At 36.8% G+C, this 15,103-nt stretch overlaps 1 protein-coding gene across 2 annotated transcripts in view; it reads left to right on the top strand.

Moving 5' to 3' along the window:
* LOC128203432 (probable helicase with zinc finger domain) overlaps positions 1 to 15,103 on the top strand; it is a 42,176-nt gene that overhangs the window by 12,827 nt on the left and 14,246 nt on the right. For both annotated transcript variants that reach the window (XM_052904855.1, XM_052904847.1), the window contains exons 8-19: positions 1,465 to 1,572; positions 5,678 to 5,857; positions 6,200 to 6,399; positions 6,825 to 6,998; positions 7,547 to 7,772; positions 9,013 to 9,123; positions 10,042 to 10,166; positions 10,771 to 10,977; positions 11,375 to 11,545; positions 11,814 to 11,905; positions 12,637 to 12,755; positions 14,335 to 14,628. In XM_052904855.1, the coding sequence (XP_052760815.1) occupies positions 1,465 to 1,572; positions 5,678 to 5,857; positions 6,200 to 6,399; positions 6,825 to 6,998; positions 7,547 to 7,772; positions 9,013 to 9,123; positions 10,042 to 10,166; positions 10,771 to 10,977; positions 11,375 to 11,545; positions 11,814 to 11,905; positions 12,637 to 12,755; positions 14,335 to 14,628 (2,007 nt within the window). The remainder of the gene's footprint in view (positions 1 to 1,464; positions 1,573 to 5,677; positions 5,858 to 6,199; positions 6,400 to 6,824; positions 6,999 to 7,546; positions 7,773 to 9,012; positions 9,124 to 10,041; positions 10,167 to 10,770; positions 10,978 to 11,374; positions 11,546 to 11,813; positions 11,906 to 12,636; positions 12,756 to 14,334; positions 14,629 to 15,103) is intronic.

Raw genomic sequence — 15,103 nt, 5'->3', positions numbered from 1 at the left:
CAATGCCTGCACCCATGGCCCTCAAACTTGACTTGGAGTTGTGTCTGACCTGTAGATGACCCCTTATGATTTAAGGGGTCATTGGATCAAAGGTCAAGGTTACAGTGACCTTGAACGAAAAATGCTTGTCTGTGTGATAACTTGTCAATGCCTGCACCCATGGCCCTCAAACTTAACATTTGGATTTTTGGTGACCAGCTGATGACTACTATGGATTTTGAGGTCATAGAGTCAAAGGTCATGGTCATAACACACTCTATCCTCAAACTTTGAATGGTCATAATCTTAAAACTGCCTCAACGGCATACAATGTTAGTGGCAAATCAGCTGTCATTTCCGTCCATGCATATTTCATTCAATTGTCCATATAATCCTGACAACATGGCGCTCAGGGGGGGCATAATGTTTGACAAACATCTCTTGTTGTTATGGCAATAATGGCCTTTAAGCTAGATAAAAACTCTGACTAAATTACTTAAAAAGGTCAAGTTTGTGATCAATATGCACATGCAAATAAAACATGACCTAGGCGGCCATATTTAATGTCAAGTACAACATAGAATAGTAGAAATAACTGGACTACACTTCATGCTATTTTAAACATAAGATATGAACAGCCCTATAGTTTATTCATTTAATTTCTTCTGTCATTTTAAGTTTGTCATGTATTTTGAAGAAAAAATATAGTGTTATTTTGATAGCCTTAAGTGTTGTAGGCTATGGTGTTGTCTATATAGTATGAACGTTTTTAACCTTCAAGGCCACAGGTCCACAGTCTTCCCCCTAAGCACAGTTTCTGTATGAAAAATATGGTTAAAAAGAAAGAAAAAACCTGATCTTTTCAAACACTGAAAACAATTCACATGGTTAAAAGTGGACTTTCTTGTACATAAGACTTCTCAAGATTTTCAAATGAAACTTGGTTCAAGTGCAAGAGACAATATGTTCATGTAATGCAAGGTCTCTAACTCAGGCTGTAATAAATATTATGCCCCTTTTTGGACTGAAAAATCAACAGGCGAGCATTGGCATTCACTCTGCAATGCTCTGGTTTTTATTTCGGTTAAAGGCAAATTATTAACATGTACATAAACTTTTTACCGAAATTGAAGCTTCTTTATGATTGATGTCTATATCCTGAATGACCAAAGATGCTGTTAACCCCAATAACAATATCTCATTAAAGAACAAGAAAGGAATGAAATAAGAAAATGTACAATCTGTTTATGCCAGAATGTTTTTTTTATTCTCTACCTCACAACCAAATGTTCTAAGTATTATAACATCCTAATGGTTTGATTGACTTGGCACAAATGAATTTGATATCTTCGTTTCTTCCAGGTATCCGATTTCTGACACAAAAACACCCTGTTGTTTAAACTAAATCATTTTGGCAGTAATATTTGGAAGGACAGCACCAGAGTGTTTGTAAGGCATCCTGAAATTATTAATTGTTTATTTCAGATGGTAGCGAGTGTGGACTATGCTAAGGTGATAGTGAACTCTGATCTCAAAGTGAACATGATCTCCAAGAAGTGTACACACGCATGGACCTTCACCATAACCAGTAAAGTAAGTAAGCAGTGGGCAAATTAGCACAAGCCTGCATGCGTGGGTAAAAGGCAGGGCTTGTTGAAAATGTATGGTGCCAAGGAGTATTGTACAAATTTGGGCTGTTCAACAAAAAGTCTTATTTTATCTTATTTTATCTTTACCAGTACATTTTTACCAAGGAAAAGGACTTGAGCTTGATTTTATGAGCTGTCAGAGTTGGTCTCAATCGAGCTAAGATATATGAGTATAAACTGAGCTAAAGTAAGGTCATAAGATGTATCATCATGTAAAATAAACTTGAACCATGTTTCAAAGTGTTTGCTCTGCTTTTGTGTACACATTACCCTCCAATATTGAAACAGTAATATCATAAATGGGTATAACAGTTCTATTTTAATACTACCATGGTGATAAATTACAATGGTATTTACTTATACCACAAGCTCATTAAAGTTGCGACATGGTTTACAAAAATTACATCACCAGTGAGTGAGGTTGTGGATGCCGTGACTATTTCTTAAATTGTCATAATTCCTGTTTGTAGACCAAGCAATCTTTCCCTTTCATCTGACATTTCTTATGTCATATTCCTGTTTGTAGACCAAGCAATCTTTCCCTGTCATCTGACATTTCTCATGTCATAATTCCAGTTTGTACACCAAGCAATCTTTTCCTGTCATCTGACATTTCTCATGTCATAATTCTTGTTTGTAGACCAAGCCATATTTCCCTGTTAACTATCATTTCTTATATCATAATTCCTGTTTGTGGACAAAGCCATCTTTCCCTGTTAACTGACATTACTTATATCATAATTTCTGTTTGTAGACCAAGCAATCTTTCCCTGTCATCTGACATTTCTCATGTCATAATTCCTGTTTGTAGACCAAGCAATCTTTCCCTGTCATCTGACATTTCTTATGTCATAATTCCTGTTTGTAGACCAAGCAGTCTTTCCCTGTCATCTGACATTTCTCATGTCATAATTCCTGTTTGTACACCAAGCAATCTTTTCCTGTCATCTGACATTTCTTATATCATTATTCCTGTTTGTAGACCAAGCCATCTTTGCCATTATCTGACATTTCTTATATCATAATTCCTGTTTGTAGACCAAGCCATCTCTCCCTGTTATCTGACATTTCTTATATCATTATTCCTGTTTGTAGACCAAGCAGTCTTTCCCTGTCATCTGACATTTCTTATATCATTATTCCTGTTTGTAGACCAAGCAATCTTTCCCTGTCATCTGACATTTCTTATATCATTATTCCTGTTTGTAGACCAAGCAATCTTTCCCGGTCATCTGACATTTCTTATATCATTATTCCTGTTTATAGACCAAGCCATCTTTGCCATTATCTGACATTTCTTGTATCATAATTCCTGTGTGTAGACCAAGTCATCTCTCCCTGTTATCTGACATTTCTTATATCATTATTCCTGTTTGTAGACCAAGCCATCTCTCCCTGTTATCTGACATTTCTTATATCATTATTCCTGTTTGTTGACCAAGCAATCTTTCCCTGTCATCTGACATTTCTTATATCATTATTCCTGTTTGTAGACCAAGCCATCTTTGCCATTATCTGACATTTCTTATATCATAATTCCTGTATGTAGACCAAGTCATCTCTCCCTGTTATCTGACATTTCTTATATCATTATTCCTGTTTGTAGACCAAGCAATCTTTCCCTGTTATCTGACATTTCTTATATCATTATTCCTGTTTGTAGACCAAGCCATCTTTGCCATTATCTGACATTTTTTATGTCAAAGAATGTGATTTTTAAACTGTTTCAACTGGCCGATTGATAACATACCGTATGCTTGGCATTTCAAGTTCTTTTTCATATTGAAAGTGGTCATTGTCTCTGCTAATTGTGAAGCACTTGTATACATGTATTCCCATGGTTGGAACAAAAGATGCCGCCTACTATTGTACATGTCATATTGATTACACAAGTAATGTGTGATATGAGGAATTTCTTGATCATCATGATGGAGCATGAAAGTGTTTATCACTTACCACACGCTTTCCATTGGTGAATCGAAATCATACCACATTATTATTGTATATATATATAGGAAACTGTGGGAACTCGTTCTGTTGTGGTTTGGCTTTGATGTTCTCATTACTGTTGTTGATATTTCCTTGAATGTAATGAATAAGCAATCTTGACTTTAAACTGTCGGCATTTCTGATATTTCCATGAATTATTAACTTGATATTGTGGCTTTTTCTGAAATTGCACTCTCTTGTCCATTGTCCAAATTTTCCAACTTCTATTGATTTTTCTTACACATGTTTTTTTTTTTTTAAGCGCTGCCTTGACCAATCACATTTCGGTTTCAGAAAGTGATTACTAATAGCTATTGCTTTCTGAATGTAATATTCTTAGATTTGAAACCCATGGTATCCAAATCCTTTGGCAAGAATATGTTAGACTATGGCCATCAGAACAAACAATAGGGGGAAAGATCTCAGACAGGAGTAGTACTTGCACAGTCAATATCTAAAAAAAAAAATGCAAAAAAACAGGGTTTTGTAATGTATCATCAGAAAAAGTTAACATTTTTTTCCTCGAGTTCTGGCATTATTGCATAACTATGCAATAAGCAAGTTTAGTCAGGCATCAAAGATCATCAAATTAAGATATGGTTATAACTTAGGAGCCATGTATTCTGATTAAATGGGATGATTGAAATTTACTGTAAATTGTTCAAAATATGCAAATATTAATCTGAAAAAAAATTGATTATGAAATCATTTTTAGAAAACATCAGAGAGCTTATATTGTTAATTCAGAAATTGACTCCCATTTGTTTTCCTATTTTGGAACCATAGAAAACATAGAAATTTTATTTAATTCCAGCTAATTTTATATGTTTCTTACTAAAAATGAGCTATAGTCTATTTCACTTTCCCATTTTCACTTGTCAGGGGCATATCTCGTAAACTGTTAGTCGTTTCAACTTGAAATTTTATATGTAGATATATCTCATTGAAGGCAAGTGCAGTACACAAGAACTGTTGCTCTTGCTTCCATATTTTATGAGTTAGTGCCCTTCCTTAATTTTCATGCTTCAAGTTTTGTCCGGGGCATATCTTGTAGAATATAAGAGTTATCAACTTAAAACTTCATAGCTAGATAGATCTCATGGAGGGCAAGTGCAGTGCACAGGACAGGAACTCTTGCTTTCTTAGTTTTAGAGTAATTGCCCTTCCTTAATGTTCATGCTTCAAGTTTTGTACGGGGCACATCTTGAATTATATAAGAGGTATCAACTTGAAACTTCAAAGCTAGATAGATCTCATTGAGGGCAAGTGCAGTGCACAAGAACCGTAACTCTTGCATCTATATGTTTAGAGTTACTGCCAATCTAACACCTATAATGTTGACGGTAAATAATTCGTCAGGGGACACATGCGACTCACAGAGTTCTAGTTAATTTTTAGGTCAAGAAATTTGGTTGAATACCAGGCTGGTGTCAAATGAAAGATTTAGATTTCAATTTTAAATAAACCTTGTGTGACCTTTCCTGAGAACTCGTTTGTTAAAAAGTACATTTGGTGGCTATAAACCATAAGAATCGTGCCCCAGTACATTTGGTGGCTATAAACCATAAGAATCGTGCCCCAGTACTTTTGGTGGCTGTAAACCATAAGAATCGTGCCCCAGTACATTTGGTGGCTATAAACCATAAGAATCGTGCCCCAGTACTTTTGGTGGCTGTAAACCATAAGAATCGTGCCCCAGTACATTTGGCGGCAGTAAACCAAAAGAATCATGCCCCAGTTCTTTTGGTGGCTGTAAACCATAAGGATCTTGGTGAGGCACAAACCTTCAACCTCCTAGAGGTAAACATTTCATACATTTACACCCCTAGACTATTCTCTGTTGAAAGGGTTGATGAATAGTTACAAAAATCAAATTAAGTCTTGTTCAATCCCATGACATCGTTAAAATTGTCTCCCAGTCCTGTTCATGCTGACGTTTGAATTGGAATTGAGACCGGGTTAAAAAAATTAAAAAGTGAAAACTATTTAAATATAATTTTGATTTCACTGAATCTTTTTAAACCACCAGAAGGTATATAATAAACATGTGTTTCCCTCAGATCTGTATCCTGCGTATAGTGCTACTAGATGAGGCAGTCAGCAACTACTTTTACATCTCAAGTATCTCCGTGGGCCCCAAGAAGACCCAGAAATACCAGAACCTCGAGCCCCACTGTCAGGAGTGGAAGAACCCAGAAATCACCATCAACAGGCCGGGGGAATATGTTTACAGGGTTAAGGTAACACACATGGCTTCTGGATTTGTTGATACTGGATCCAAAATGAAATAAAGTTAGAATTGGGATTCTGTGTGATACAATGCAGGCTTAACACAATGATGCTTGTTTTACATTGCAGAACCACATACTGAAATGATAAATTTATATTGTCTTTTTGTTTGGTGCATAAGACTGGATGATATATTCAAAACATTTGTCCCCAGGACTTTTCAACACACACATTTATGCAATGTCAATTTTTAAAAGCATCTAACATTCAGTCGATAGTTTCATATATTAACAATTCTGTGATGCATTGAACATAAATTAAAATTTAACAACTTTCCAATGATCCTTTCCCAGGTTGTGTTCAAGACGGACATCTATGGAGCATTCCGACAGACATTGGTGTTTGACTTTGGCTCGGAGCCTGTGCTCAGTAGGGACATGCACGTTGAGTCGGCCCCAGTCACGGACACTGAGAAGGTCCTGTCCGAGATACGCCTCAGCCAACAGGGACGATGGCACACAGACAAAGTCAACATAGTTGAATACAAACAAAAGTAAGGATGGCTTGTCGCATACAGTCATGGAAATTAGTATTTTTAATGAACATGCATGAGTTCTTACACTAGAGCCTGGCTTCAAATAAAATTTGACAAGCCCGGCTTTATAAAATTCAGAATTTGCCCAAGCTCGGAAAGCATTTTACCGGAGTAAGGCTTGTGTTAATTTTGACCACTGCAAGTTCACCAACAAAGAATGAACTTCTTTCTACCACTGTGCTTATATGATAAATGAATACATTTTAACTCGTCCCTTTTGAATCTATGAAGAATTTACCGGTTACTTTTGAATATTTCGCACCAGTTGATTTGCTAAATTAAGATACCTGGAAAAAAGTGGCTTAGTGAGATGAAAAGTAATCTCAAAGAAAATTAATTTGATGTTATGAATTTTAAAAAATATTTTTTTCTAATTGTTCTAGAACCCCAGATGATGACAAGTCCCTAGAGCTGTTGAAGAAGTACTCACTGCCGGAGATGAGCAAGTTTCGGTTCTCCGAGCACCTGATGCAGTCTCCGACCAAGGAGAACTACCGACTTTGGATGCACCAGATGCTCTATGTGGAGGAACTGGCTCAGATTGATAAGATTTCAAAGTAAGGAAATACACTTCATTAATTGACATTATGCTTAATCGGATTAAGACTGCCCTCGATAAGTTATTATTATGTTCAATCATAGAATGCGTTGAATTCATGTTTATTTGCATTTGTATATCAAGGATTACATGTGACTATTAAATCTCTCCAATGGTTTATAGTGATAAAAAATTTTTTATAAGTATCAGGGTGGTTCAGCGTCATGTCATCTAAGTGAAGGATAAATGCGAACATTACATTATGTTTATGGTAGTGTGGAAGAAAAGAGATGCTGTTGTTGATTTGAACCACAAACATATATGTAAAATGTCTTAAAACTAAAAACATGACATTCTTGAGGTTTGCTTTATACTGGTAGTCAATTCTTTGGTCATTCATATGCTCGGTAAGAATTTCTAGTTAAGATTGCAAACTGCTTTTTGATTGCCAGAGTGATACAGACTATACAATGGACTCAATTTGCAATAATAAATTCCTAGGTTTATTTACACCAACTACTTTTTACTGAAAGAATCTTCATTAACCTTTCTTTATGCTGTTCCCAGGTTCAACATCACAACATCACTCCAACTGGTGAACCGGTTCCTGCTGATGCCTGGCTCCCTGTCCACGGCCAAGTTTGCCCAGGATGGGGAGCTGTTTGCACGTATGAAGCTCGAGGATGACCTCTCTGTGGACTCGGTCGCTGGACGACTGATTCTCAAGAGTACCAACCTAGTGTGGCTCGCCCCACATAAGACAGGATCCAAGAATAATGCCCTACCCAAGAAGGTGATTGGCTGTTGACTTTCATTTAGTTTATACTTGATATTCATTTTAAGCTTAATTGTGAAAACAACTTTGAATGTGATATTTATCACTCTTTAGTCTGTTCCCTTGGCCAAAACCAGTACTGATTTGCTTTTTGAGAGGCAAGAGGTAAGTACCTCTGGTGGGAATCAAACCATTAACCTCGAGGGTGGTAGGCGGACACCTGTACCCCTACACTATTCTTATGTTAAAAAGTATCAAGATATCATTTTGTAATGGGAACAAGGGGAAATAATTCAAAATATAAATGGCGTTGTCTTGAAAATTAGTGTCCTTTATCTTTGTACTAGAAATCTACATTGTATTAGTGGACAAATCTATTAGATATGATTTATGAAAAACTGAATATATTTAAGCTGGTTTTCTGGTTGCAGACAATGTTGTTTGTTCTACGACATTTACCGAAAGGGGCCAGAGCCTTTCGGATTAGAAAAAAATGTGTCATTTCAACTTGTGGAATTCAAATTTTGCCTAAACAAATGTATGTGATGCATTTAAAAAGTAAACCGACAAAAATTAAGAATGTGATAAAGTTTGTTTCTTTAAGAATACACCAACTCCTCCATACGAAAACAGTTTGGGTCCAATTTTCTTTTTGTAAAAACAAAACAACAAAAAAGTCAATAGAGTAATTGATAAAATGTTGTGATTTTTCTAAAATTGGACAGTACCAGTGTGATAATGGATCAGGATATACCTAATCTAACATCCTCTGGGGATCTGGATACTTCAGATGTATGTTAAAAAAATGTTACAAAGTTGTCCCTGTTCCCATTTAGCTACTGATTTTCATCTGTTTACCTCATTAATCCTGTTGAGCCATAGGTGGCAGTATTATAGTCTGAAAAGATGAAAAGAAATAGTTTGATAGAATTATATATATATACATATATTCATATATATATAATAATAACAATAATAAAACATACATAATTATAAAAATATCATAATGAATTCTATCCCAAATATCATTTATGTCGAGCCCTCGTGCAGTGAGCAAGACATAACTGTCACAATGGCGGTTCCATGTGTGCGTGCGTCCGTCTGTCCGTCAGGCTTACAGGTCAAAGGTTGAAATATGTCTGTGTCAATGGCTCTTTCGACGGGCTCAACAAGTCACCTGTTGGCATCTAGTTCACTTTCTGTGTCTGATACTGTAACCTATGGTTTAAGCTTGACTGATGTTGTGTGTATATTGCAGGTCTATGAAGCTGTGATAGAGGACCGGGGAAAGAACTTTATATTTCTGCGACTCTCTCGGGAATGTGTCGAGGAACTGGAGCTTACATGTGACCAGGAGTTCTCCGTAGAAGTAAGACATTAATGAGTATAATGTTAAAGTTAAACTGTATGATGATGATAACATCTATGTTAAGAAAAAGTTGATTATCACCAAAAAATTTCTGTAACGAATCTCCGGACAATTATCTAATAGAATGTGTTACGCTTTGATATCATAATTGTAAAAAAAAGTACCAAAATGTAAAATAAAATTGTGTTGGAGACTGGGTTCGAACCCTTGTTGCCAAAATTGCAGTCAAGCGTCATATCCACTGAACTACGGCGGCTTACTCTAATTGGGTGACATAATAAAGCTATACACCTACCTTGGTAATATCAGGTGATAACACTGACTAGCCAATCACGCATAAGGAATGAATTCTACCTGGTAGATATACCCAGTAATCTTTTTTAATGGAAAAATACGAAATAACTGCTTAACTTAAATAAATTGTAAACTATGTGGTACAGTGAGTAAGTTTCAATGCATTGTACACATCAATGCCAAGTTTATGTCAGTTTTCGACCAAAAAATTGTTTTCGCTATTTTATCATACGGAGTACAGCCCCTTTAAGATATCAAATATAAATGAAAAAATGTTGAAAGTTAGTGTTTGTTTTACCACATTTTATCATTTTATTAGAATTTGATAGTGAATGAAGGGGTTAAGCCAGGTTTTAAAAAGGGCTGGGTGCTGAAGAAAACGGACAGGGTGCTAAGGGAGAAAAGGGTCCATTGAATCTGGCTGAATAGAATTTGAACATTCCATGATGCAGAAGGATGCTACACCAAAAAGTGCAGAGTACAGCACCTTTCCACAGCTCTTTAACTCAAACCCTATGAAAGTATTGTGGAATTACCATGATGCCAATGGGAAAATTACTATTATTTATTTTAATGTTGACTAATGATTCTAGATTATGTAACAACTCGCCCTCTTGTTTTCAGGTTCAATTCCAGCTGAACCGCCTGCACTTCTGTGAGATGCACCATGCTGTGGACGCCCTCTCCACCCTCGATATCGTGTTCCCCGACACGGAAATCCTCAATAAACTCCCAAGCGTGGATGACTGGTGGGTAACTATATTGGGTTAATATTTAGACTCATACACCTTACATTATATAAAATTGTTTTGGTAAAAGTCTCAATTAGGAAAAAGGTGCAGGTGCACTCAGAATGAACAATGATTATTTTCTATTATGCCTGTAGAGAAATATCATGCTATTTTCACTGATGTTATTTTCACTGCAGAGAGATTCATAAAATACTGTGTTTGATATTATGGCTGTTCCTACAGATTTGTTTCCCGTATTGCTTAAAAAGTAACTTTGCATGCAATATGGATAATACTTAATTATGTTCCCAAAAAAATCCAATTTGTATCTACATAATGGCAGATACTTATTGATGAATGCATTATTTTAACATAACTGATGTGCAAAGAGCTTTGTTTTAAAGGATTAGGAATGTGCTTAACGAGTGCTTAACAATAAAATATAAGTGCACTACAAACTAGTTAATCTAAAATAATAAATAAAAAACAAGTGAAGATGCGTTGCAAACTTTATCAGTTTATCTATGTTGTAGGAAATGATACTTTGAGTTATATTTTGGTATGAGAATAAGTGGTTTGAAGTGAATATAGATTTAAGATATTTCTGTTGTTTTTTTCACAGGAAATGGAAGGAGGATGTTGGCGAAAAAACAAATGAAAATCAAAGGGAGGCAATCATGAAGTGTGCGGCCTACTCCCATATGGCATTACCTCCCTTACTTATTGTGGGTCCATTTGGCACGGGGAAAACCTACACCCTCGCGCAGTGTGCAAAACATGTCCTTCTGGAACCAGAGACAAGAATATTGATATGTACTCATTCTAATAGGTAAGCAAGTGTTCTTGTTTGTCAGTAAAGTATGAATGTTTTAAAAAAATATTTCGATACCAATAACCTTATTTAACTTAATAAGAAGATTGGTTTGAATTGGTTTTGTATGTGACAAAATCAATTTTAATGATAATTTAATATACCAACTTACCCAGGACGGAATCATTCTCATGGCCTCTCAAAAGGGACACAATACTGGTTTTTACTTAGGATGCAGACTCATGAGTTATTCATATCAGCTTACAGCTTACTTCACATTTTTAATGAAATTGAATTTTTAGTTTTTAGGTTTTTCGCAACAAAATACAACTCTTATTTTTAAATAGTACATTCAACCTTGAATCACCAAAGTATATGAAGGGTTTGCCATCCTACTAAGTATCTTATTTCACAGTGCTGCAGACATCTACATCAAGGAGTTCCTCCACCCATCAGTAGAGGAAGGCAATGAGGCTGCTCGTCCCCTTAGAGTGTACTACCGACATCGGTGGAGACAGACCGTCTCCCACACCGTATTGCTTTATTGTATACAGGAACAAACTGGGCTACTGGCGGGAACATTCAGGTGAGTGGGTTAGTTTTTGCTACTGGTGAAGAAGGTAAGACCTAAAGAAAAATACATTTGGTTCGGGTTACCCGACCCTACCTACGAAATCAGCGCCAACCCAACCGTTTTATTGCCATTTGGTAATTCCGCAATATTGTTCAATCTATTTTCCTTTTAAATGTGAAATCAAATATCTCAGAATTTTTCAGTGATTATTATGAACATATTAGCAGACACATCTTATACATGTTAATCAAATAAATCATGAAATATTTAACTGTTTCAGGGCACCAACAGTGGAGGATGTGGAGAACCATAGAGTTGTTGTGACTACACTGGGAACTGCCAGGCTTCTGTCAGACCTCAATCTCCCTGAGGGTGGGTAAAATTTCTAGAAAATAAGGCAAAATGAAAATAATATTGTGGTTATGCACCAGTCAATTGTAACCACGGCCCCCTAGGTCCGGGGATATACCGGGGATAGCCGGGGAAATTGGCCGTTTTTTTACCTTTCAGGTGGCCCCACAGTGCCGGGTGAATGCGGTGGTTTTGTCTTTGCTTTAAATATAGCGGGGAATGGGCCTTACCTAGAGTCCCTGGGGTGCGGGGGCATTTGGTGGGGATTTTACCATCTGTTCGTCCCCGCGGGAAGGGGATTTTAGCCAGGGTTGACTGGACCGAAAGTCAAAGTCCCCGCTATTCCCCGGACCTTTGGGGGCCGTGGTTACAATTGACTGGTGCATTATGGTTACCTGACCGACCTAAAAAAAATAAACAATGACCATAACTCAATTTTTTTTCAAGCTATTCATATTAGACTTGTGAGGCAAGGCCCATAACACTGAATTTAACAATTGACAAGTTATTCCCCTTTTCTGTTAAAAAAATGGGACAAAAGAGCACTGGCATCCACTTCAGTGCTCTTTTTTTTTTATCTCTAACAGTCTATTTAATTTTCTTGATACTGTAAGAAGTATATTTCAGAATTTTTGGAGGCATCAACAATTGTCCTTGTTTTTCACTTATATATACGTGTAAATTCCCAGTAAGAGTTTTTTTAGAGAAAATCTATCAAATAACTAAGAATTTTGTTCCCCTTGATATTACAGGTTTTTTCACTCACATATTCCTGGATGAGGCTGCCCAGGCCCTGGAGTGTGACATGCTGATCCCCCTCTCGCTGGCTGGGCCCAAAACCAGGGTCGTACTGGCAGGAGATCACATGCAGGTATGCTATTGATGTGCATCAGGTGATACCAATCTTGATGATATGCCTGTCAGTGTTTGATATTCAATAGCACAGGGACAGCAGGTTGCACTGAAAAACAAATGTATCATATTGCTGTCAATTCCGGATCCTGTTTGAAGGTGATTCTGTATGATTCCTCTATGTTGAATGGTGCATTTAACACACTGCACTTCAATTACCTTTTCACAATATTTATTAATGAGCTGAAAATAGATTTTGTTCATGAAACTGTTTCGAAAAGATTTTAATTACCTTTTTTGTGTTCATAAATAATTATTCATGAAAATGCACTAAATAATTGATGGCGATTGATTTATGAATTCATTTCCGAAGCAGAAATTTCTGGAAACGTTTGGTAAAAGCTTTATGCAGTGACTTAATTTAAATTAAATTAAAATCAGAGTATTAAAACATGGAGTTTGTTGAAAGAGGCATTAAATACAAGGAATATTAAGATAGGAACTTTTCAGTACAGTAATTGTCTGACAACCTCTATGACTTTTTGTTCGGTGTATAAACATGAATCGTGTCTCAATGGTTGTAAGCTCTCCTGGACAGGTATGTGTTTATACACCAAACATGACGTAATTATGCCTATGGGAATATCGTGTGATTTGGTTTGTTTGACTTCTTTTTGAAGAAAGAAAGTCCACATATTGTGAAGTTTTCTGCATGTTAAGGCAAAAAGCCAAAATGTTGGACATAACTTTGAAAACGTTCAAGATATTCACAATATTTTTATGCCCCCTTTTGAAAAAAGTGGGGTATATTGTTTTGCACATGTCGGTCGGTCGGTCGGTCGGTCGGTCGGTCTGTCTGTCTGTCGGTCGGTCGGAATACCAAATGGTTTCCGATCAATAACTTGAGAACGCTTTGACCGAGGGACCTCATACTTGGTATGTGTATTGGTCATCACCAGCAAATGAACCCTATTGATTTTGAGGTCAGTGGGTCAAAGGTCAAGGTCAGTGTGACCTTTACATGAAAAACGATTTCCGATCAATAACTTGAGAACGCTTTGACCCAGGAACCTCATACTTGGTAGGTGTATTGGTCATGACCAGCAGATGAACCCTATTGATTTTGAGGTCAGTGGGTCAAAGGTCAAGGTCAGTGTGACCTTAACATGAAAAACGGTTTCCGATCAATAACTTGAGAACGCTTTGACCCAGGGACCTCATACTAGGTAGGCTTATTGGTCATGACCAGCAGATGAACCCTATTGATTTTGAGGTCAGTGGGTCAAAGGTCAAGGTCAGTGTGACTGTAAGCTGAAAAAAGGTTTTCTGATTGTCCATATTTTATTTAAGTGTCCAAATCCTACTAACAATTTGGCTCCCAAGGGGGCATAAATGTTTCACTAACATCTCTTGTTTTATTCAAGGATGCTTATAACGACTAAGCCCATACATATATCCCATACACATGGCAAGTGCCATAACTCAAAAACTGGCAGGGTGACATATGAATGTGTTGTCATTGTTTAAGTACCATTGAAATTAAACAATCCAGCTGCAAAATAGTAAACCAGGAATAAAAAGTATTTAATTATTTGCAGATGAGCCCGGAGGCTTTCTCAGATTTTGCGCGACAGCAGCAGTTCCACAAATCTCTCCTGGAGCGTCTGTACGACATGTACCCAGACAACAGCCCATGTAAAGTGATGCTGTGTGAAAACTACCGGGCCAACAGGGCCATCATTGAGTTCACATCCGAGCTGTTCTATGATAACAAGCTGAAGGCATCCAAGGACCCCATTGCCCACAGTGTTTACTACCCACTGACGTTCTTTACAGCTCGGGGAGAGGAGGTCCAACATGAAAACAGTTCTGGATACTTTAATACTTCTGAGGTTGGTTTATACTCATTTATTTTAGCTTGATTGTGAAAATAGCTTAAAACTGATACTAATAAATCTTGAGTCTGTTTCCTGGGTAGAAAACAGTGCTGTGTCCATTTTGAGAGGCCGGATCGAAAATACAATGTCTTGAGTGAGAGTGGCACACCTTTACCACTATACCACTCTGACTTTTGAGGTTGGCACTCCGTAGTAGTTGGTGCTTTGAAATATCATGATCAATTTGTAAATTGAGGTCGTAAATAGAGCTACATGAAAACTGAAATAAAATCTCACAAAAAATTAGTTGATTGAATTCATTTATTTTTTGGGCCATCAGATAATAGTCGGGACAGAAGTCAGGTTGACATGCTTCAGAAGATTTCTTCCCATTTTAAGTATAAAAAAATGCTTTATAAAATTGTACAGAGCTACAGATCATGGTCGTCATTGCCATAAATACACTTTAAAATGTGCCAATTATGATATA

Source organism: Mya arenaria, chromosome 2 (assembly GCF_026914265.1).
Source record: "Mya arenaria isolate MELC-2E11 chromosome 2, ASM2691426v1".
NCBI lineage: Eukaryota > Metazoa > Mollusca > Bivalvia > Myida > Myidae > Mya > Mya arenaria.
Note: the sequence above shows the minus strand (reverse complement) of the source record. Positions and strands in the feature narration are given on the sequence as shown.